The 24,528-nt window shown below is 52.0% G+C and overlaps 1 protein-coding gene across 1 annotated transcript in view; it reads left to right on the top strand.

The window, feature by feature from the left end:
- Positions 1 to 1,842: 1,842 nt before the first annotated feature.
- The window catches only part of NCOR2 (nuclear receptor corepressor 2), a 194,166-nt gene continuing 171,480 nt past the window's right edge, over positions 1,843 to 24,528 (top strand). Inside the window, exons 1-2 of the mRNA XM_009880331.1 lie at positions 1,843 to 1,947; positions 17,336 to 17,463. Of these exons, the coding sequence (XP_009878633.1) occupies positions 1,843 to 1,947; positions 17,336 to 17,463 (233 nt within the window). The remainder of the gene's footprint in view (positions 1,948 to 17,335; positions 17,464 to 24,528) is intronic.

The following is a 24,528-nucleotide window of genomic DNA, read 5'->3' on the forward strand; positions in this document are numbered from 1 at the left end:
CCTTTGTCAAGGGGCCTCCTTAGGCTGCTTTCCTCCTGCTGTTATCGCCCTGCTTGTGCCCAGCCTGCTGGAGACCGTTGCCTTGGTTTGATTTTATTTCTGGCTGGTGAGCAGCGCGTGGATGCCGGCAAACCGGCGCGGCGGTGCTGTGCCTGCCTGCAGCAGATAGCGCGTGGTTTGTCAGCATGGGCTGATCTGTGGTCTCACAGGAGGAAAAAAAATAAAAAATAGAAAAAGAGAAACTTCCTCTTTTTCCCTCCCGCCCCCCAACCCCCCTTTTTGGTTGTTGTACACGCCAACTGCTGTTTCGGTTGAGATTGCGTTGGCGCGGGCTGGCTGTGCTCCCCGTGCAGAGACCACCAGAGCGTGGGGAGACACTGCCGAGGAGCTCATGGCGCTGGAAGCTCTTTCTCTGCTGCTCCTGGTGTGCTGATGAAGGATTTCTGGATGCTTTTAAGATTTGGCTGGACGGGATGCTGGGCCATCTTGTCTAGACCCTGCTTTTGCCAGACAAGGTTGGACCAGATGATCCTTGAGGTCCCTTTCAACCTGGTATCCTATGATTCTGTGATTTTGATACTGCCAAAAACCTTGCACAAATCTAGATGTAATGTGTACCTCAGGTGGGGAGGAGGCGTGCGGGTGTGCTCAGTGTTGCGTGGGGGTGAAGAAGGTATCCTGGAGAGGAGGAGTTGGGAAGATGCAGCTGTCATGCCCAGGAGTCGTCCTGGAAGCATCCTCGGAGCCTAGGCAGCCGTGGGAATTTATTAACCATTAATATAAGAATAATGGTTAATACCTCTTACACCGGCAGTGATGAAGGGCAGCATTTAGACATTTGTTACTTTTTTTGTTGAAATGCAGACAAGGCTTAAGATCCTCTCCAAACAAACTATGTGAAGTATCTGTAAAAATCAGCAACTTGTAAATCTCCCACTTTATTGGTTTTCCTGACTTTGTTACAGCTGCGAGAGGAATTGCGACATGTGGTGAAGCATCAAACGTGTGGGTGGTAGGGGTGCTCGTGGAAATACCCTCAGGGCAATCGTGTCTTCTCTGGCTCTTGGTCCCGATCAGAAAGGCTGATCGAATATTTACGTGGCACTGGAGGCGTGTGACGTGCCTTAATCTCGTGTTTTAGCACAGCCGTGTGGGTGAAGAGGGCTGCGGGGGAGGTTGGTGCGCCGTGTCCCTCCTGGCATAGATCAGGGCTTACCTCAGGTGGCTCCAGAAATGGCCACGGTTCGGAAAGGAGGGCACCGAAAGAAGTGTGTGCAGATGTGTGAAAGGAGGGATGGGGAAAGAGGTGGGCTGAGGAGGGACCTTGGTGCCTTTGGACCTTGTGTTGAAGTGCCGGAACTCCAGCTTGTGTTTTTGGGAACTAAGTCACTCCTCAAAATAATAGTCGTCTCCAGGAGACTTGGAGACATGGATCCACAGGGCCCAAATAAATTGCTGGCGGTTTGCAGGCCTGGTCCTGCTGGTGCTGGGGGAAGGCTTTCTGGGGCAATTGGTTAGGGTGGATTTGGGATAAATCTTACATTTGGACTTCTCTGTGATAAGAATAATCCACATCAAAAACTTGGCAGTGGTGTTTGCCAAATGGAAAACGGAGCCGCTGGAGAATCGCGAGGGCAGTCAGGTTTTGGTGATCGCCCAAGGCCTGATGTTTGGTTGTCTCATGGGACTGTGGTTGACTGAATTTTAATCTGCTGCTTTCCCGTTTGCTTTCAGTTGTTGAGTGACGTGGAAAAGCACACACATGATGAAGAGGACCTCTTGGCTCTCCTAATCCTTTGTTGGTGATTTGGAAGCAGCGACCGCCACGCCTGCTCTTTCGACATGTCTGGATCTACGCAGCCCGTGACGCAGAGCTGGCGTGCCGCCGAGCCGCGCTACCCCCCGCACGCCATGTCCTATCCGGTCCAGATTGCTCGACCACATGCGGTAAGGCAAGAGACTTTCCTTCCCTACCCGCTCACAGGGTAGGAGCTGCGTGGTGTGTCCCCATCGCTGGGGCAGCGATTCAGCTGCGTTGGTCTCGGATGTGGCTGTTACAGAGAAATCAGACCGTTTCCGTGCCTGTGGTACGGGATTTCATTGTTCCTCTCTTGAGGGATCCTCTTCTGTTTCTCCCTGTGGTGTTTTCAGCTTTTCTCTCCCTTTCCAGCCTCTTCCCGGTGCCTGCTGTTGGTCGTATCATGGGCTCTTACTCATCGCTTATGAGCGCAGGAGTTCATTTGTCTTCCCAGCGAGAGCACCTTGGTTGGATGCAGCAACCACCTTGGGTGGTTGACCGTCCGAGTGGAGCAGGAGTGCATGGCTTCCAGCCCTCTTCAGTTTGGCCTTTCCTTTGTGCTGAATGGCGAGAGGACGGGCATCCATTGCGCATGGGCTTGCTGCTTCCCAGCCAGCCCAGTCCGTGGTCCTTACGCCCACGGGGAGCTCTCCTGATTTCCAGGCAGACTGCGGGGGCGTGAGCGCACTGCCTGCCCTTCGGTCAGGAGACCTGTCCCTCTCGACTTGGCGTTCCTGGCTGGTGGTGGCACTCTTGGGAAGGGAGAAGAAAACGGAGCTGCTGATTTTCTTCCTTTTTATCCTTCCCCACTTTTTCCCTCCCTCATGTTTGAACCGTAGTCTTGTCTCTTCTTGGATCATGGCATAAGCTGCTGGTGGGTTTTTGTTGGCTGTGTTTTGTTGAATACACCGGAGCTTGCACGGGTTAATTCGGCTGGATCCGGCCTCTCCCTCTTGCGCCGTGTCACTCACGTCTGTGCTTGCTCATCCTGGATGATTGAACGTTGGAGGTTTTAAGCCCTTAACGGGAAAAACTCTCCTTAGTGGAACAGCTTTAGTCAGCTCAAGCTGCTTAAATGAATCTTATTAGGTGCTGGAGTGTGGCACACACTGGTGAGGCTGCTCTTCGGAGCCGCTTCTTGGTGGGCTGCAGTGAGGTGGCCACAGCCAGGAAGGTGCCCGTAACACGGGTTAGCGAGGAGACCTCGTCTCGGGGTTACGTTTCTGACGGGTTGAACAGTAAAATTCCTGCCGTGATGATTTTGGGGTTTGACTGGAAAGCCTAAATATCCCCAAAGCGTCAGCGAAGGGGTGAAATTCCCTCGTCTGCCTTCTTTGCTGGGCTTGGACAGAGCGGTGCAGTGAGTAGAGCCGGCGTTTGGAAAGGCTCAGGAGCAGGACCGTTAAAGGAGGGCGCAGGACGAGCATTTGGCTGCGTTAGCTGGCTCGTCTGGATCGCTCGGGGCCTGCGTGCTTCTGCACAAAGGAGCTTTTCATCCAGGCTGTAAGACATGCTGACCTGGTTTGATTTACAGGAGTTTTGATCCCATCGGTGCGAGCGTGTGTGTTTGGGAGGTGGGACAGAGCGAGAGCATTCGTCTCAAAAAGAAAATCCCTGTTCTGTTTTTATCAGAAACCCGAGGAGGAGGATGTGAGCAGGTGAGCAAGATCTGCAGTGGGTGCAAAACCGTGATTTAAAAACAAACCAAAGAAATTGCAATACCTGGTGTGGAGGTGGATTTCAGAAGAGTGCGAAAGGCTCCTGGGCTTGGGGTGTTGAGTCTGTCTCCTGCAAACCCCAATTGCTTCCCTTTAGTGTCGCAACAGCAGAATGAACCAAGCGGGACGGTTGTTTGCAAGTCGGATGGAGCTCTGGGTTTCTCCAACCTGCCCTGCTCGCTGGCTGGAGTGAATACTGGTTTTATTCTATCGTATTAATGTTGGAAGAAGTTGCTGGCCTTTGCTTCTAGAAGCTATTTTTACAGCCGCGTGTAATCTTCCGAAGTTATGTGATACCTTTTAGGTGTCTGGATGCGGGAGAGGTCCGAGCTGAGATTTTTTTCAGGATGGAAAGCTGAAAGGCTCCTCTGGGCAGGAGCGTGTCAGCCCCGCGCAAACCCAGGGCGCCTTGCCTCTCCTCGGGAGGGGTAGGCAGAGCGTTTTCTTCGAGCGTGTCCCTGCACGATCTGCCCTGCCGCTCTCAGCTGTTTGCAAACACGTGTCTCCTGCTCGGCGGCGCCGTGAGCTGGAAGCTGGCCATGGCTCTGGGGCTGGAGCTGATCTCCGGTGGGATTGCTTGGGAGAGGAGAGCCCAGTTGCTTTGAAGTTGCTGCGCTGTTTAATATTAAAAGTCAGCGGTATTTGCTTGCATGTCTCGGCCAGGTCAGTTTTGTCATGGGGTGTGTTTGCACAGTGAGAGCTTGTTTGGAAGAAAGCAAGAGAGGCCAAAACCAACCCGACACTGGCATGTCTTGCATCTAATTAGGTTCTGGTTTGCTGCCTTCCACGACATCCTTTCCTGAGAACCGGGAATTCGTCAGCCCGGGGATCCTTATCCGGGCAGTGGAAACGCCCTGGGTCACCTCCTGGGCGCGTGCGCGGGGCCAAGCACGGCAGGGCTGCAAATGCTGCTCTAATAGAAATAAATAATCGCAGTCCAACTGTGACGGTCGCACCCAGAGAAACGCAGCGCGGCAGGAATACTGAGCTCAGAAATGAGCCGTGACATTATTTTAGGCTCGGAGACACTTTATGAAAAGTGATTTAAAGGATTGCAGCTGTTCAATTTCACAGATGAGGCAAGTGAGAGGGGATGTTGTGAGGGGGCAGAAGGCGATGGAAGCGGGCTTGGGCATTTTTCATCTCCCATAGTAGAAAGCCCAAGGGAGGATCCAACAAAATGAGGAAAAAGACACATTTCAAGTGAACAAACAGAAATACGCTTTGTACGTATGGGCAGTATCTTCCAGCAGCGTGTTCCAGGAGTTACTGCTGAGTTTGGAGCTGGCGGAGGAGATCCAGTACCGGTCGAGTGAGGATGTTTGCTGGCTGGTTTTACTCTTAGGTGCCAGCTGTGGGCAGGGCTGTGAACCCGTGGGTCTGATCCAAACCGAGCTCGGATGCAGCGAACAGGCTCTTCTGCAGGGTAGGTTGGTCCCCATCCAGATTGGTGCGTCCTTTTCCTTCTCCTTCTCCTCACTGAGAGGCATCTGGTCCCACCAGCTGCCAGGGAGGCAGGACGTGAAAATGGTGCGATATTTTGTAATGACCCCAGATTTAATTCCATCTTACCAAAAAATTACTTGTAAAAAAACCTTGACAAGTGTGCATGCTTTTTAAGGGCAGAAAGAAGCTTGGTGAAAAGGTTCTGGTTTGTTTGGCTTTCTTTAGGTAAAACTAAAATCAGCAATAATCAACAGTTTCTTTTTAAGAGCACTGCGTGGTTCTTGGCCAAACTTCAGGGGAAACGTTTTAGGTTTCCATATTAATTAGCTGTAATGTTGGGGTACTTAGTTGACTTCTGTCATGTTCAGCTTGGGAACAGAGGAATTGTTTGAATGCTCCGTGACCTTTAGCTAAAGGTGAAAAAACACATTACTTACACGCTTAACCTTCTAATGTGTCCGAAGTTCATGCTCTCTCAAAGGAAACTTTTGCGTGAAGGACATTCATTTTCAGGCAACCTGCAGATATTCTCTGTAAACAGATCGATTTCCCTGCGTAGCGCATGTCCCCCTTTCCTTTTAAAGCACCTTCGTGATCGATATTCCCTGGGGACAGAAGGGTTCCCCTCATCCTCTCCCTTGGATCCAGTTTCTTGCTGTGCCCTCCTTACCAGTCATCCTTCTCTGACATTTTAGTGCTGCGGGAGCGATGCGGCTTGGGATGCGGCTCGGGATGCAGGCGGGGGGTGCCGCAGGGTGGCTGCAGCCGCAGGAGATGTTGGAGGTCGGGGCACACAAGGTGTCCTTAAGTGGCGGCCTCTGTGCCAAAACAGCTTCTGCTTTTGGGGTGCTTTTTGTGTTTTACCTACTAGAGATACTAAACAGGTTGGGGGAATGGTAGGTCTGGGGTGCGTGTGCGCGCATGTGAAGTCGGTGCTCCATCATCTCCTGAGACCCCACTGGGGTGCACCATCCCCTCCCCGGGGAACAGGAGGTGCCCGGCACGGCTCCTGGGTGTTGTTTGGCCCTGTTCCCCACACACTGCTCAGCCGAGATGGCAAAGTGAGCTTAACCCCTCTGCTCTAGCTTTGACACCTTTGTGCCCCATCCTGTGCCACCTCTCCTGTCTGGCAGCAGCTCCATAGTTCCTTCGTTAAACTCCCCGTCTGCAAAACAACACTTGTGCAGGAGTACCCAGCCCCATTGCTCCGGTTTTTTTTTTTTGGCCCATGATAAATAAGTTCCTTGGCTGTCTGAACCAGAGACAAGAGTTTGGGGCAGACTTGTGTGTAGATTTGGTGTCCTAGCCAAACGGTGGCCTGGGGGCAATTGAGTGCCTTCCCTGCCCAGACTCCTCCTCCCAGCAGAGCGAGTTAAACCCCGTGTCCTGCTGTGGAAGGTGCTGTAAGGAGATGGAAGCTCCTGAGATGGCAGGAGCTGGCTCCGCTCTGCAGTGACGTGGTCGGCGTGGCAAGGTGACTCCAGGTAAGCCAGCAGAGAGGCAGCGTGCTTTGCGTTACAAGCACGAGGCGCCTTCGCCGCTGTGGTGGTTTTCCTTGGAGTAGTTATTCACACTTTTATCTGCTGGAAGCAAAATGCCAGTCTGTGTCAGTGCTCCAGGAACTTGCAGAACGGAAGAGTTTACGGTGCCAAATGCTCAAATCCCCCAAGGCTGCAAAGAGCCTTCTCCAACCACCTCCGAGTGCAAAGCAAAGCCTCCTGCGACCAGCTGCGCCGCTGAGTAGGGGGCGGTTCATGCCAGAGATTCGCATCCCGAATTCTGCCTGCTGCGGCCCAGCTAATGTTCTAAGGAATGACTTGGAAATCAAAAGCGTACCTTGGAAATACTAACTGATGAGGTCTGTCGCAAGAACTCAGTGCAATCTCTCTTGAAGTACCTTGAGGTTGCCAGTGAAGGATTGGACGAGCTCTGGGCGGCTCAGCAGCGGATTTGGGAAAATTGGCTTTCTGCTGTGGGACTGGGAGAGCATGGAGGTAAAGGAACAGGACACCTAATTCCCTGCCCTGGGGTCTCTCTCCCATTGCCAGGAAGGAGTTGGCTTACAGCAGTTTGTATTTAAAGCTCATTTTCTCTAGGATAAAGCCTCTATCCAAAACAGTTCTTTTTCTTCAAGCTACTGTAAACATCTATGGTTGCTCCCTAATCTGCTTTTTGGATGTGATTTGGTGCAGAGGGTAATGCTTTGCTTTTGGTTGATCTTGAGATTGTAAATCCACAGGGGAAGAAAAAACTTCTTCTGCACATGTGGTTTGGCAACGGTAGAGACCTACTAAAGCCACTTCTGGAGATGCAAAGCCTTTGCCTGCAGTGCTAGCCTGACTCTGCCCCCGTCCCCACCAGCCCATGGAAACACCATCTGCAAGACTGGGGGCTTTTGCTGGTTGTCACTGTCACCACGTTTATTCAAAATGCTGAGCAAGTCAGGTTCTTTGACCTGGAGGATTTGCTGTGGAGGTGTAAGGAGTGCAGGAGCTCTGAATGAGGGATGTGGAAAGACAAAAGGGTCCTACGTGGACCTGCAGACAGGTTATGGGTGTTGTGTGGGAGCGTGCGTGGTGGGAGATGGTTGGGGTATTATGCTGCAGAAGGGATGCGATGATGAACAGAGTGACCTGATGCCTTTAAGGTGGAATTTTTTGGGTTTATTGTGTGAAAAGAGAGTTGCTCATTCCACATGGGTGTTCGTGACCACAGGTGGCTTCAGGAAGCAGAGCACTAGGCGTGGGGAACGGAGGAAGGACAAGACGGGTCATCCCTGGCTCCAAGGCGCCTGGATGCGACCGGGACAAAAGTCTTGTGATGGAAAGAGACTCAAAAGCAGCACTGTAATGGATGAGCTGCTGCTCTTCAGACACCTCTGGCTGCCGGGGAGAGGGCTGGCGGCTGGCTCCAGCGCCCGGCACTGGTCAGATGACAGGGGAGCCACAACAGCTGAGAGCTGCCCCCACCGAGACGTGACTTCTTCTTCATGAATGGCATATTCAGATGGGACAGCTCAACGCCGCTGACAGCCCTGGTTTGCTGGAGAGGCGGGGGAGAGGGCGTCGGGAAGGATGCATTACTGTGCAGCTGGTACAGACGCTAATGGTGCTGGCAGCAGACGTGGCCTCAGTGCGGGGACGGCAGCAGAAATCGATGCCTTCCAAGAAGGGGCCACGCGCAGTGTGGTCACCTCCTAAAACAAAAGGCCAAGTCAGCAGCGTTTGAGAGATGGATGGCAACGAGACTGTGTCGGAACAATAAGGGCATTTGTCTTTTCAGCACATGTTGCGTCCCCGTAGGCAAGATAAAAATGCATGTATTCAGCCAGGTTTTTATTACTGACCTTATCTTCAACAGTAGAGCTGATTGTGGAGGAGTTGTTGTTTGGGGGTTGTGTTTTGTTTTGGTTTTGTTTTTTTAAAATCTGCAGTGAGCTCCTCCCAAGGTTTTGGGGAGGAAGTGAGGCAGAGAGCAATGTACTTGTGGACGACCTGTTTTGATCAATAACCACCTCTTTTGCACTTCAGTGGAGGTTTCCAGTGGCGGAGGATGGCTCCTCTTTGCTGGGGAAGCTGAGAGGACCATGGGCTGTACGCTATGCTGGTCCCCTCGCAGCCCGTGCTGCGTCTGGAGGTCGTGCAGCAATGGCTCTGCCACCACTCCGGTTCCTCCCAAACCTTCCCCCTGTCTCTTATCTGAATCGGCTTTGGGAAAAATGCTTTTTCTGCAGGCAAAGGCTAAAAAGTGCATTTCTCGGTCTGATGAGCAACTGCTGTGCTGCTGGTGCCAAGGGGTATCCAGGCACCAGAGAGAGCTTTTCCTTTTATTGCTAAAATAGGTCACGCTCGCTGCTGGCAGAAGGTTTGAATCCACTTCTTTTTTTCAAAGGTCAGGGCGTGCAAGGCAGGGGTTGGCGGCATCCCCTGTCTCTGGCCATACCACCCCACCTTGGACTGGAGAGCTGGTCCTGCTTGGCTCGCAGGTGGCACCGATTGCTAGCCCAGCCTCCTGCTGCCCCAGGGTTGTGTCAAAGGGGCTCAAGAAGCAGCTTGTGGCACAAATGAATTGCCGGATGGTCAGAGACCCTGGCAGGTTTCCAGTTGGGATGTGCTGCTCCATGTTGGCTGTGTGTTCCCGGGGATGTGGGATGCTCGACCTGCTGTGTGCTTCCTGGGGGGACAGGGTGGCTGTGTGCTCAAGTCTTGGCCACCGTGTTGGGCTGCTCTGACTTGTGCATCCCCTCTGGCCATCCTTGTTGTAGAGGGAATAGCTCTGGGTGTAAGAGGGGCAGGGAGTTCTCTGATTTGGGGAAACACCAGCAGAAAAGCAGGAGGAGGAGAGGGATGGAGGACGTGGCTCGTGCGGGTGCTGCTCTGGGCAGTGCTGTCTGCAGCCGCTCTCACCTCTCCTCTTGGGAAATACCAGTGGAAACCAGGACACCCAGGATGAAGGTGAGGTGTGGGGTGGAGTGAGGTCCCCAGATCCCCCAGAGCCAGCTGGATGATGCTGGGGGGGGACAAGATGAATGTGGGACATGGCAGGGCAGCAGCTGTAAAGTGCCCAGCTCTGGCTCTGCGTGCCACTGGTGCCACGGTTTGTGGAGAACCAGCCCCGCTGCCCTTGCCCGTCCCTTCCCTTGCTGTTAAAAGGAGTTCCCAGAACAGCACGCGTGCTGCTCTCGAGCAGCAGGAACGGGCCAGGCATCCTCTTCGGAAATTCGATAAGGGACAATTTATAAATAGTGAAATAAATAGGGATAATTTGGCATTGGTTTTTTTTTGCTCACTATTTGGACCACGCCGTTATTAATCGGCCTCGTTTAGGTGAAACGCTCGGGGAGTGCTTCAGCAGAAATAGCGTGCCGTTAAGAAATAAAAATTATTGGCAATACGATGTTGAGTGAGCTCGTAACGAACAGCCCACGACCTGATCCTTGGTGGAGGTGGCGCAGAGCTGGGATTTGCTCCGCGATGAGTGCGTGTGCGGTGCCCTGGCCTGTTTGCCTGCCTGCCAGAGGTGACAGTGTGGGACAGCGGCTGGGAGCTGGGCGAGGGCTCCCGTGGCCCGGGGAGCTCCGCAGGTGAGGCGCTGCCTGTGCCCGGTGCCGTGATTAGCGGTGGCTTGGTGGCACAAGTGCCACCCACTGTCGGGGAGCCGGCCCAGCTGGCGGATGTGGTGTCTGAGCCCGGGACCGCTCCTCCTCGGCGTCACTGCAAAACAAGAGCCCGGTGGTTTTTAAGCGAAGCCGTCTTTGCAGCGAAACTCGGCGGGGTGAGTCGTGGGCTGAAGTCGTGGTAAGCGGTGGGGGGGAACGGATCTAAACGCTTCGGGCTGCTCGAGCTGTGCTGCAGGTGCTCGTCTGGCTGTGCTTGAGGTCTCCGGGGGTTTGCTGCGGAGCTGTTTTCCAAGGAAGCCAGAAGCACTGGGTGTTTGCCCTTGTTTTTTTGCTGGTGGGAGGAAGAGAGGAGGAGCAGTTCACCTTTGGGTTGCAAGACCAGCTCCAGGCTTCCCTTCTGCAGGCCTCATGTCTGCAGGGTCTTCTCCTCGGGGGCTAATTCTTCCAGCCATGGGAATGCCGTCTGGATGGAGCAGTCGGTAGTTTCCTTGTCCGTATGGATGTGCTCTACGCTGGAGCTGGGAGAGGAGGGTCAGAGTTGCTCTTGGCTGCGGTGTAGCATTGTCTGGCTCTGTGCTGCGGGTCAGCGCCTGGGGGTGCTTCCAGCATTGCCCTCAAACCTCCTTTTCTTCTGCTCCGTTGGGGTCAGGCAATACGGACCCGGGCGGCTGTGAGCAGGGGAAGGAGAAACGAAGCACACCAGCAAGCGCACGCGTTCAAAACAGAAAGCGAGAGAGGCAGAAAGGCTGCGCGGCTGCGTGCAGTTATTAGTTTAGTGTGTGGGTTACCCTGAGGTCAGGGGGTGGCACAGAAGATTTCGCTGCAGACATTATGGTAGGTGAGGCAGCAGGCTGAAAGCTTTTAAAAAATGTAAAAAAAAAAAAAAAACAAACATAAACTTGCTATTAGTATCAAAGTTTCAGCAAAATTTTCAGGTGCAATGTTATTTCAAAAAAAAATTTAATTAACCTATTTTATTTTGTGCTGAAGTGAACTAGAAGCACATTTATGGATACAATTTATCCTTAGATACAGACATAGGAAATTACAATATCTGGGTTAAAAGGTGATTAAACTTGCCACATCCTAACTGCCAAACTTGATCATAAGACCCATCTTTTAAAAAAAAAAAAAAAAAAAAAAAAAGAGGGGGGGGGGGGGAGAAGGCTTTTGTTTTCTTCTGCGGGGCTGCCTGTGCTTTCGTGCTGCCAAGGGTTTTTTGATTAGTGTATCTAAACGAGCCTGATAGACTCAGGTTATTTAGGGTCAGAGGATTTTCCAGAAAGGGGAGGGAGACGGCGCTCTCGGTGCTCCCAAATCAAGTCATAACGCAAGAAGACCTTGAGACAGGGAGTGCTTTCAGCAGCTCCCCCTCCCAGCACCCCGCGCAGGGGCACCGTGGACGTGTCCGCCCTTCCTCGCTGGCAGCGAGGGAGACTTTTGGCACCTCTGGCTGCGCCCAGGTACCTCTTTGGTCTGCTCTGTGAAGGACTGTATTTTAATGAGGCTGCTTTTGGCTCTTTAGCATTTTATTTCTCTAAACATCGGCCTTGTGCTGTATGGCTCTGCTGGGATGATTTATGGCACTGGAGGCACACTTGGTGTCCATCTCCAGTGATGCTGTTAGTGCCGGCTCAGCCCAGCCGGCGGCTTTTTGTGGTGTGGGGCCAAGAGCTGCTCAGAAGGACCCACTGGAGCCGGCTCTCATCAGAGCGGGTTTCTGGCGTTGTGTAGGCAGAAAGCAGCTGTATTGCAGTCATATTCCCCTGTAAGACCCTTCCTCACCAGTCGCCACAGCAGGCAGTGGTCGTGAGTCTGTCTTCAGCATCACCAAGCTTCGACTGAAACGGGTTTGGTGTAAAGGAGAGAGAATCGGACCCCTGTGTGGGTCTGCAGCCTTCATGTGTGATGCTGCAGTCTGCCCCCGGGTACTCGTGGCTCCAGCTGGCGCTGAGTTGCAGTCTATGCTATGCTGTCCTGGTGGACAACAGGATGCCCATGAGCCAGCAATGGTGGCCGAGAAGGCCAATGGCATCCTGGGGGGCATCAAGAAGAGCGTGGCCACCAGGTTAAGGGAGATCATCCCCCCTCTCTGCTCTGCCCTGGTGAGGCCGCATCTGGAGCACTGTGTCCAGTTCAGGGAGGACAGGGAACTGCTGGAGAGGGTCCAGCAAAGGGCTATAAAGATGATGAGGGGATTGGAGCATCTTTCTGATGAGGAAAGGCTGAGGGACTTGGAGCTCTTTAGTCTGGAGAAGAGAAGACTGAGGGGGGATCTTATCAATGCTTATAAATCCTTAAAGGGAGGGTGCCAGGGGGATGGGAACAGTCTTTTTTCAGTGGTGCCCAGTGACAGGACAAGAGGGAACGGGCACAAACTTGAGGATAGGAAGTTCCATCTCAACCTGAGGAGGGACTTCTCTGCTGTGAGGGTGGCAGAGCAGTGGCACAGGCTGCCCAGAGAGGTTGTGGAGTCTCCCACTCCTGAGCCATTCCAAACCCGCCTGGACGCCGTCCTGTGCCACTGCTGGAGGTGCCCCTGCTCTGGCAGGGGGTGGCACTGGGGGAGCTCCAGAGGGCCCTTCCAACCCTGACCAGTCTGTGATTCTGTGGGCACCCCAAATCTTCTCCTATGAGGAGCTGTGGTTCTGGTGATGGCACCAGCAGCTATTTGTCTGTGCTCCCCATCACCTGCCTTGGGCAGCAGCCCCACATCGCTGCCACGCGTCCCTTCTGCCTCGGGCAGCACGTAGCTCCTTCTCACTGGGTCGCTCAGAGCTGGGGCAGTGCAGCGTGGGGCCGAGCGGCTCAGCCCTGGAGCGCTTGCTCCCTGATTTGATTTCATTGGGTTGATGTGCTCAGGAGCGAAACTGAATAATGTAGATTTTCCCTGTTGTTTTTCTAATTTTAAGTTAGCTGGCTTCACCCAGGCTTTGGAGATGTGGCTTGCTGGTTTTGAAGTGTGCGTTTGTTGCATGCAAGGCTGGTGGTCTGGGCTGGGGCAGCGATCCAGCATGGTGCAGTACCAGCTGGCTTGTGATGGACAGAGACAGCGAAGGATTTCTGGGACTGGAAGATGGAGACAACCCAATCTCTTCACTGTATGTGGACGTCAAGCTGCTCCCAGCGACAGGGATCCAACCTTCCTCTCCTGACTGGGTGACTCCCACAGTTTTCCAAGTATGCTCCTGACCTGGGCCCACTGCTGTCCTTGGTTGAGCATGGGTTGGCCGGGCATCGGTGGGTGGGTCGTGGCAGGAGCAGGAGGCACCAGAGCAAGGACGTGCGTAGCGGGGTTGTGTTGCGGAGGTGCCGGGGGACAAATGTCTGTGCTGGAGGGTGGGATCCTCCCACCAGCGCTTCACAATAGAGGTGTTTTTGGGGGACCTCTGTGCTGGCTGTGCCTGGGCCGTATCTCCCCAGTTCAGATGAGCTTTCCAGCTGCTTATGAGGCTGCTCTCATGGCATCGTATGGATTTGCTTCCGCCGGAGAGGATGGATGCCCCAGGGACTGGCCTGAGTAAAGTTCTGCTGTGGTGGCCAGTAGAGAGCAGCTGCTGGAGGTGCGTGTGGGCCGGAAAGGTGTAACCCTGACCGTGGCAGCTCAGCATCGCCCAGCCACTTCTCAAACCATCCACGGCTCTAGACAGTGCAGTCATGGGAGAGAGGGAACTCGAGCCTGTTTGTTTATATTCTACCTACATGGTTAGGGGGGACACAGTTCCTTTCACCGAGGGTTATATTTTGGGAAGTTGCTGTTTTATCAGGAGAATGATAAGGTCTTGACATTGAGACTTCCAAAGTGGTTTTGGTTGCTTTGCTTTGGTTTGTTTTGGAAACATTCCCCCTCCTTCGCCTGAGTAAAGAAGCTTAATTTCTATCAACCGAAATGGCAAAGGTGCTCGTCTTCTCCATGTGTCTCTTCCTGCCCTCTGCGAACCCTTCTCCCAGCCCTCCAAATCTGTTGATGTACCAGAGCCCCTGACCCATGGTCTTTCTGCTTCCTTCATTTCTGTTGCATGACATTTACTAAATTTATGAAATTCTGAAAAATTTCCACAAAGTACATCTGCGTAGGAGCACGTGAACCACAAGGAACAACGGGAAGGTTGGCGTGAAGGGAACGAAGTCCTGACCGGAGGCGATGGGACAATTGAGAGCCCTGGAGAAGGTGCTCTGATACGTCAGCAGACTTGGGGGCGGGGGGTGGGAGGAGGATTTGTAGAGGGCAGGAGAGATGCAAAGAGAGAAAGAGGGAGAGGATGAGCAAAAAGTAGAATTGAGCAAAAACCAGCAAAGCAACGGAGAGGAAAAGGAGCAGTGCATAGGTTGGGGCTGCCGAGTTTTTGAGTTGCTTTATTTCAGGTGTCTTACAGCTGCCCTTGAGCAGGTGCCATGGCTGCGTTAGAAATTTTAGGTCAGGATGGGGACTCAATCACACTTGTGCTGCACGCTTCAGTGGTGGGGAATTCACGTGGTGCCCACTGGACACTTCTCCCTCATCTCTGCCCACACCTGGAAGGTGCAGCGGCGCTGGCAGCAAGGTGCCTCCCAGCATACGTCTTTAAAACCCTGCTAAACACAACTGGAGCCTCTTCTGAAGGCAGCTCGTAAACCTTCCCAACATTTGCATTTTGAAAAACACAGTCATAGCTCACAGTGCAATTTACTACAGTGACTTTCGGAGCAATTAAACCACCTACGTCCTGCCAGGTCTCCCGTGGTTCCTTTGACAGTTCATCACAGGGCACAGAAATTTGTCAGCTTTAATCCTCCTCACTAATTTTTAGGTTATGTTTTCTTCTGGTAAAACCGAATGCTGATGTGAGCCAAGCGGAGCAGGGCAGAGTGAGTTGGGCGATGTCTGGAGAAGCTGATGCTCGCCAGCCTTGCCCTCGGCGGGGAAGCTGGAGAGGCACGTCTGCCATCCTGGTCCCGAGCTAACGGCCCCGTAACGACCTTCTCCGTCATTTCAGGCCACGCCAGCAAGCTCTCAGCTCCACCAGCAATTTTCTGATGGGGGATAGAGGAGGAAAAGGCAAAGCTCAGCTGAGTGTGGGCAGGGGGAAAGGAATAACAGATGGTTCTCGGGACATGCAAGAGCCTTTTTTCTTCTCAAGGGCACAGCCTTCAAGCCTCCCAGACGGGTAATTCTTGTTTATACGCCCACAGAAGGTGACGGTCCCGGTTGTGGGCCTATTGGTGTGTCTTCCCAGACACGGTGTGTTTGTTTTGTAGGTGGATGTCAGGAGCTGCATCGCACTTTTTTTTTCTTTTTTTTTTTTTTAAATTTAAAACCAGGACAAGTGCAAACATGGGGAAGCTCATTGTAGGCAGCAATTCTGCTTTTGCTGGAGCTGTAGGAGCCGATGGGCTCCTCTTCAGATTTCTGAGTTTGTCCCACCTGTGGTTGGACCCATGGCATATTCCATCCTGAAGCCCCCCAGAGCCTCCTGTTTGGATGAAGAAAAAGCATCATCACAGGGTAGCATCCTCCCTTAACACCTGGATTTACATCAGAAGGAGAACATTGCCATGAGGATGAGGAGACACTGTCCCACTAATGCCCTCCTTATGTCGCAAGAACCTGTCTGAAGACACTCCGTGCTCCAGAGGCTGAGGTCTCAATTGGCCAGGCTGGAGGTGGAGACCAGGAGTCTGGGGCTGGCAGAGGTTCCTGGTGTTTCTCAGGATCAGTCAGAAGAGAAAAGCAGCGGCACCCCACTGTTGCCTGATGCTGGGGGGAAATGAGTCTGATTCCAAAAACTGGTGCACCTTCCTAGGCACAAGGAGAAGTGGTGGCCATCAGACACCACTGGTCCCTTTCCTCTTCCATCTGATATTTGGCCTTTTCTGCTTTTATGCAAGAGGGCCTGAACATGGGGTAGGAGAGAAAGAGCTTTTCTTGCCCCCCCCCGGACTGAGTGCTTATAATTCAGTTTTTCTTGCTGGCTTTCCAGAAAGCTGCTGTGCAAACATCTTGTTTTACCCTCTGGTGGCCAAAGATGTTGGGCTTTGATATTCCCTTCTGTTCCGCAGCCGGCTGGAGGAGAGCACAGCATCCAGCGCTGGGCTGTTCTGTTCGCTTACAGTGTGGGAGAGGGGGTCTCTGGGCGCAGGTTGGTGCTATTTCAGCTCTCAAGTCCTTTCTTTGCCTGCCACGCACCTTGCTGGGGCACTTCTCCAGCCTCCCTGGTACTGGAGCGTGTCAGTCTTCACTACAGTGGGTCAAATAATTTCTGTTGCAGCTGTTAGAGCTGAGAGTCCCCTGCCCACACCCCCAACTGAATGCACGCAGGATTTTATTTATTGATATTTTTTTTTTAATTTATTTTTTAGACTCTGAAATTTCTTTTTCCCTTTTGAGGGGACTCGGAGCTCTTTTGTTCCCGTTGAGAACTGTTCAAAATAGACTCCCAGGTGGTATTGGTTCTTCTCACATAAATGTGTGTCAGTGTTACCAGGGATATTCTGTGGCAGGGCTTTCTATGCCATAGCTGAAGGTCTTAGTTAATTAGATGATTAGTCTTCTGGTCAAGTATCTATCTGCAAATAAAAAATAGCAGTTGAGTGTAGCTGCTAAAATACTGTTGCTGGAATCAGTCTGTGGCACAGAGCAGGAGGGCTTCTTATTTAATTAAAATCAGGAACATACTGTACTGTACTCTCCAAGGGTCAAGGAACAAAAGGGACGTACACATAATAAGTAGCAAACTGTCCTTTCAAACCCCTTGAGCTCAGCCCAGGGGAGCTGTGTTTAAAGGGACACGCTCAAGATAACATTTGTGGTTTCTCTTCTTTCTTATTCTTCAGTTTTCTTTTTCCTTTCTTCATACCGCTGTGTGGATTATTGAAGCTGAAAGTATCCTGTGACTTTTCATTTTCTTACCTGTCCTTCCTCTTGGATTTGAAGCTGGCATCAGGACTGCTTGGCTGCCCAAAATCCCCGTGTGCGTGCCCGGAGGCTGGGTCCAGCTTGCTGGGGTCCCATCCCAGCAGCCAGCCTGCGCGCCGCCCCAGTACAAGGCTGGAGGCAGGTTGGACCCGGGGCTGAGCTTCCATCCCAGCACGCTGTGGAACTGGGGCTTAATGGGGGAACCCTTTTGGGGGGCAGAAAGCACTGAGCTGCGTGGTCCAGCACCCAAGTGCTTCAAGTGACGAGTATCTGTATGGTTTGTTCTGAGTTGCCGGGGTTTGCTGCTTGCTTGATAGTTGCCACCAGCCTAACGAGCTCTTCTGTGTTTGTTTCTGCAGGACGTCGCGCTGTTGGAGTACCAGCATCATTCCAGGGATTTCGCTTCCCACCTCCCGCCGGGGTCTATCATGCAGCCGCAGCGGCGGAGGCCGTCCCTGCTCTCCGAGTTCCAGCCAGGCAATGAGAGGTACCGCCTCCCCCCGGGCCACGGGCGTCCCGACTGCGTTAGCGAGTGTTTTGCGCAGCGCTGTGGTGCGGAGGAGGGCTGTGTGAGACCTTGGGCAATGTGATGTTGTGTATCGGTACTGACTGTGCTCAGTCTCTGTGCCGGTCTTCGCTTCCTTGTGCTAATGCAAGTGACACCTTTGCCTTCTGGTTTCTTCCCTTGGACTGTCACGCATTTTAAAGACATCTTCAAAACACCAAATGGAAAAAAATAAAAAAACCCCAACCCCCTCACTTCTGTGAAGCTACACGTCGCTGTGACTGATTGCATGGGCTTTCTTCAGTGTAGAAAATAAAGCTGTGTGGTCGGGTTTGGTCTGTGGCTCCCGAGGCTGAAGGGAGGAGTGAGAAAAGCTCATTTCCACCATGCACCTCCACTTCCTCTTCTGCTGCTCTTCCTCCCCGCGTTCATGGTTTCTGTTTCTTTTTCTGCATTCCTCTCACGACTTTCTCTGAGCTGCTTTTTTTCCTGTCTGCTCCCCCTGCAGCTATCCCTGTGTCCCCGTTTTCTTTCGTCGCCTCCTGTGGGAGGCTGGCGGTGTTTTTGGGTGCTGTGCAGGCAAGCACTGTGAGGCTGGAAATGCCATAGATGCTTTAACCACAGGAGCTGATCTGTTCCGAAGACCATCACTCTCACTCTCTGTTTTGTCACAAAACGCTGCGCTCTCACAGTTTCTCTTCTGCTGCTTAGTGGTTTTGGAAAATACTGGCCTGGAAGTGAAATAAGAGCCTTGCTACAGTAGATTTATGCAAAGCATTTTTTTTTTTAATGCTTATTCCTTTGTCGGGCTAAGAATAAAACCGGTGCAGAGTCAGAGAGATGAATCTGTTTCTCTCAAATCATAATTGTTAGGGGAGAGGAGAAAGACCTCCGGGTGCTGGATGCATAAGGGCATAGACGCGGACAGGACCCTCTTTTGCCGGTGGGATGAGTTTGGCTTGGTGCTCAGCAGAAACAAACCCATGAGAATTCAGAGGCAAAAAGCAGCCTCCAAAGTTAGTTTTGCATCTGCCCTCCTGGATGCGCTCTTCTGGATTGCGCCTGGCGCACCTGCGTGTACAGAGGGTAATGTCACTTCTGATGACTAGTAATTTATTGCAGCCTGTTACATTGCCTGGGCTTGCTTTGATTTCTCAGCGCTTTGATTTCTTAGTGCAGAGTAACATGGTGAAGTTGGAAGTGGGTCAGATTCAGCTAAATTTGGGGGAGATGGGTAAAGAGGACCCAGCAACATGCTCCTGCCTGTTTTTTATTTTCACACTACTTGCGGTTTGCAAAATGGAGAACCAGTTTTGCTCTTCAGTAAAATGAAGGTTTCAAGGTCTGAATATGGTATTTTGAAAAAATGTATCTTGGTTCTTCCATATAATTTAAAAAAAAACAACCCTGCAAGCCATGGTGTCTGCTGTACCACATGCCTAATCTGGTGTGGTCATCCGAGCATCTCGCTTTGGCTTACAAATGTTTCAAACTCTCCAAACTTATTTTTGTGTTGACAATCACATGAATGTGGGTAAATGTTAATCAAGGTTGTCATGTCTAGATACGCATCCGGATGCTTATCATGGTTACTTCACTTTCAACGCCAATGGTCAAGCTTTGGTATGCTATAAAAAGAAACTTTGTTTTGTAACAGACCCAACTTAGGTTTCATCTCTTTCGCCTGTAACATCTGAAAAACTGAACTTTTGCAAAAATTATACTGGGTAATAAAGCTAAAAATACTACTTAAGTTTAGCTCATTTTGGCATTTGTGCCAGAGTGCTGCAATATAGACTCATTAAAAAAAATATTTGGGGCATCTGGGGAAGCAGGGTGGGGGGGATCTGCAGAAATTTTCAATCCAGTGTAATTAATTATTGAAGTCATTCAAACTGGGTGGCGTTGGGGTTGGGGAGGTGTTAGTCTGTTTTTGCAAAGCCAACTACTATTTCTCTGCATCTTTAAGCACTACACTGAAAAATCTGTCCTTCGGGGGCTTTGCTTTTTCATCTTTGTGGGGTGAGGATCTGCTCTCATAGCGCCTGATGGATGCTTGGTTGCTCACTTGAGGGTTCCTCAGGTGCTCAAGGGCCAAAACCCTGGAGCTTCTGGAGCAGGTTGGGTTGGTCGTTGATGCCCACTCCAAAAAATAGCTCTGTCTCTGCCTGGTGCAGAGCAAAGCCTGGACAAGGGAGGGTGGCAAAGCAGCCATCTCTGCAGCTGAGTCCCCTTGGCAGGTTCACGCCGGGCACATCTGTAACCACTTTGGCTTTGTTCCTGGGCTGGGATTGATGGGTTTGAGCAGAGGCAGCTGGCTCTCAGCGTGAGGGGCTGGGGGGAAGGAAAGACCAAAGGCAAACAAGTAAAGCCTGCGACGTGGGCACAGGGCATAAATAGAGGGAGGCACAGGGATGTGCTGTGTCTGAAAGGAAGACCCTCGCCTTGGTTCCCTGCCTGGTACGCAGCGGTGGTGAGTGCGAGACAATCCTCCCCTTGTTGGTGGGGGGGGAACCCTTCCAATCCCCCATTGCTTCGGGTGTTCAGAGGGAGCAGCCTGTCTGCTGCTGGTTGTGGTGGCTGATGCTATTCCAGTATCACCCCCCTCCTTAAAGAAGACAATTTGTGAGGCTGGTGCAAGTGGGATGTGGCAGACTGATAGCGCTGGAGATTGAGCCCTGTGCGTGTTTCCAGAAGGACATCCCTGCCATGGCCATGCCTCATGCTCATCCAGAGCTGTGCTTGCAGCTGGAGAGCGTGGTTCAGCCCTTGGGCCGCTTGGTCCCGGTTCCTCTGAGCCCACCTGCCCGGTGGGTGGCTGCTGTTTGCCCTCCTCTCCTGGAAACCCAGGGATTCACTTTACTCTCTGTTGGTTTTGGGAGGTTGTCCCCCAATTTGATTTCGCCTTCACCTTGGGCAGATCTCTAACGCCTCTGCAGGCTGTCTTTGCACATGGTATTTGAGGCTTGACCCCATGGATGCTTTAAATCCTGCCAAAATCATTTGGGCTTGCTTAGATGGTCTTCCTACGGCTTTGCAGGTTTTCTGTCTCTCCTGGCTGCAGTTTTGCTGTAGGCACCAGGGCGGTGGTTAGCTGTGGCCCAGTGAGAAGGGAACAAGCAGTGAAGCATTTCATCATGGGCACAGTGTTTTAAGTATGACTCAAGTGTTGGTTGCAAAAAGCTGGTGAGTGGTAATTTGCTGGAAGGAATGGGGTGCTGAGGTGGTCCCGCATTTTGGGACTCCCTGAGCAAGAAGCTCATTGAATGTCAGGCTCAGGCAGCTGGATATCCCCACAGCTGGGCCTGGTGGGTCAGGCAGGATGGGGAGAACCAGCTTCTGAAGTGTCACACCATCGTGGGCTCACCTCCCCCGGGGGTGATGTGCCTCCTGCTTCTCCTGCATCCCACCCAGGGCAGCCCAGGTCTGCGGGAGATGCTGGGGAGTTGCAGAACTTCTCCAGGTACATCAGCCTTGAGAGTCATCATCAGCCCTCAGTGGATGGGTAGAGACTTGAACTCCCCGTGCAGCAATTCTGGCTTGGAAGAAGGAAGGAAAACTTGAACCACTCTGAATCTGTTGCTATAGGGAAAGTTGGCTCTGTCTGTCTTCGCAGAGATGTGCTGCTTTCCTTGGTGGTTTTTTTGGTAGCAGGCTTTTTCTTGGAAGGATCCACAGACTTCCCCTTAGCTTGTTCGGTTGGCTGTGCCAACTGGACTGCAGGAGCGAAGAGAAGTATTTCAGGATCTGCTGTTGGTACAAGTCGTACCGTGAATACTTGCAGAGGAATGTCCTGGCAAGGTGACAAGGATTAGGGTTTTTTTTCCCCTCTTCTATATATATTTTGGTCCACAAAAGAACGGAGGAAAACTGGGTTGAGTGTTACATGGCAGGTGCCAGTGGGGTGAGGGGTCTGAAAAGTCAAGGAATTGGGTTTTTCTGACTTCTCATATGTGTTAGGATTTTAGAGTGAGGTTCCCTATTAACGTAGGAATGCTGGGGTGGATAATGGCTTCTCTGGCAGAAAACGTGGCTGTAAATAAGCGGTATGCGTGTTAACACAGTATATTCCACCTTTATCCAGCGTAAGATGAGTCACCGTTTTCATAGGAGATTGTTTTCCCAGTTCAGGAGACCACGTTCCTTTTTCGGAGTCTTTCTGCTTAGCAGTCATGAGGAGTTTGAGGAGTTTGCCCGGTGCTGATCTGAAGTATGACATTTAGGATACGTTAAGCAGCTGCTGTGTTTCTGCAGCCATCCGAGATAGCCATGTGCAATATAGCATGAGAGCAGGCCTAATTACTGTGCTTATTGAATGTGATTAATCCTGCTGGCTGAGGAGCCCGGGGAGCGGTGGGAAGCCGGGGCGGTGTGCGTGGCCGCTGGAAATCACGTGCAGCTCTCGGTCTTCATCTGTGCTGGGCCAAATGGCACCAACTGCTCCCGATTTAACAGCGTGACTGATCTGATTTTATTTATGGTCTTTAATTAAGTTTCCATTTTTAAAGGTGACCCTTTTCTCGGGAGTGAGCGGAGGTGCCGCTGAAATCCCTGCAACCATACATCCTTGTGTCTTTTCACACTTGAAATGATGTTCTGCGAGCTGCGTTTTTTTCCTCCCCGTAAATGAACGTGGGAAAATACCTACTGGAAAGGGCAGATGCTGATGTGTAGACACTTGGTGACAAGCCTTGTCTCACAAGTACCCTCTGCTCTGGTGTGGGCTGTGGGCACATCCACGGGTGGGCACAGAAGGTGACCGAGGCTCCACAGCGGAGGTACGGAGACACAAGGCTTGCTGGAATGGGCCAACGTGGCCTGGCAGGGAGGTGTGAGGGGAAACCTGGGCCTTGCCTTGGCTGGGATGGAGGGGTAAAAGTTCATGAAGCGACTTTCCCGTGCTTAATCTTGAAGCAGATTTATTTGGAGGGAGGAAAGGTGATCTTGCAATGTATGCAGCAGGCCTGGTGGAACGTGGGATGTCCCTGAAGCCATTAGTTCAGGGAGTGCTCCAGCCACCCAGGATGGCCAAGAGGGCTTTCCTGTGGTGCTCCAGGTTTTGGATGCCTTGAGAAAGCATGGGGGGGAGCTTGTGGAGGGACACAAATATTCCTTCTCCTCCTTGAGTGAGGCAGTGCCGTTGTGTGGCACAGCGTTAAAGCTTCTGCTGGTCCTGTCCATGAATAATTCAGTCTCTGTCTATGAAGATCTTCAATATGCAAGTTTTAAATAAAGCATCTGCTCTCATCTAAATTGCAATTGGCTTGGAAGAAGTTGGCTGAGGGGGTTGTGCAGGGCAGCTGAGGCACAGCTACCTGCCCTTGCGTGGGAATGCACAGCCGGAGCATCACGAGGATGCTCGTGGGACCGGCTGGTCACAGGCGCTCAGTCAGACCTTGTGAGGACCTGGGAGTCTCCTTAGGCTGGACCACATGGTGAGGTAAGCATCCTGCTCCAGGCTGTCCCACACCTTTGGCTTGTGAAGACTCAATCCTGGTGCTGGCAGACGTTGCTGAGGGCATGGGAGCTCCACCTTCCCCACCCAGACAGGCTGCTCTTCCCATGGCCTCTGTTGTTGAGTCGTGATGGTTTTTCTCCCTCCCCACCTATAAGACAGAGGGAATGTATCAGCTGGCCCTGTACATGGTTTTCTAGCTGCCTGGTGGCAGGTTTGCTCCTACAAACCCTCCAGTTTCTCTCTCTAACAAGTCTCAATTTGTCCAGTCTCCCACTCTGGATACCATTTGCCGTAAAGTGGTTGCTGAAACCTCTGACAAATCTTAGCTTAGGCTATAAATAATTCACTTCAACACTAATGGTTTTCTATATTACTTGCTCTCAAAAGCATTTTATTGTCTGTCTGTACCTGTGGGGGCTGGAGACCTTTTTTAAAGCTTATTTTTGGAGAGAGTTTCCCACCAAACCATCTCAGCCAGAGGAAATAAACAGCTGCAGCAAGATGATCGTTTGTCTTGGTTCCAGTTCCAAGAGATGGCGAGAGCCAGTTTTCCAGCCTGGTTATGTTGTTTGGCCCCATGATGTAGGGAACAATATTTGCGGATGGGAGCAAAACTTAAAATGTGCCCTTGCTGGGAGGTTGGTGGGAGCCAGCTCAGAGTCGCTGCTGGTGTTTTGAGCCCTTGGTGCAGGAGGCACGTCTCCGTGAAGTCAAGCTGGGTTCGCTGGATGTTGCAGAATAGCAGTTGTTCCTCCTCCTGCCACCTTCTGCTGCTCAGCTGATGGAGAAACGGGAAGGTTGGAAAGGCAGGGGAAGGTTGTGCTGCTCTGAGGAGCCGGGCAGTGTGCTCCTGAGGTGGGTTAGTGGGGTGGGAGAGTCCTCTTTGACCTCCCAAAAAGTTTCTGTTTGCCCATTTTCCTGGGATTTGGCTTGAGCAAAGTAAAGAAGATAAAGGTAAGATCCATTTAGATCTCATCAGGGCTGCTCTTACGAGCTCCAAGGGCAGCTCAGGATGTCTCATTTGATCCTCTCTCCCAGGAGAGAGATGCTCTCAGCTTCCTCTATACCGAGCTAGCAGTCAACCCCATTTTTCAGCCTATCTTTTGCTCAGCTGGTTCTCGTGTAGGTACAATACAGCAGAAGATGTTTTTCCAGGTCCCAGTGACCTGCACACACTGGATTGAGTGGCAGATACCCCGCACTTGCTGTAGGATTTTATCTGCTCGTACCTTCCTACCGCCCTGTGTGAGTCTGCTGAGGAAACGGCCCCGGTGATTGAGTAACGTGGCTCTGCAGCTGGTAGGGTGCGATTAGTTTGTCAGATTAGTAATAAACCAAAGGTCTAATCTTGGGTTATCTTGGTCTTCTGGACTCGGAGCTGCCCAAAGCGGAGCTGTGCGCGGATGGCTGGATGTCGGGGCAAGCCCTGGGCTCTCAGCCCGGCTTCGTCAGCAGGTCTCACGCCGCTCCGCTGCTTTTAAGTAGTTCAGTGTTTGTGGCGAAGGACTCCGGGTGAGGACTAACCCGCCCCGCTTCATAATTAACGCTGGCGTTTGGTTTCTTTCATTTAATCATGCAAAACTCACATG

Source organism: Charadrius vociferus, unplaced genomic scaffold (assembly GCF_000708025.1).
Source record: "Charadrius vociferus isolate BGI_N301 unplaced genomic scaffold, ASM70802v2 scaffold332, whole genome shotgun sequence".
NCBI lineage: Eukaryota > Metazoa > Chordata > Aves > Charadriiformes > Charadriidae > Charadrius > Charadrius vociferus.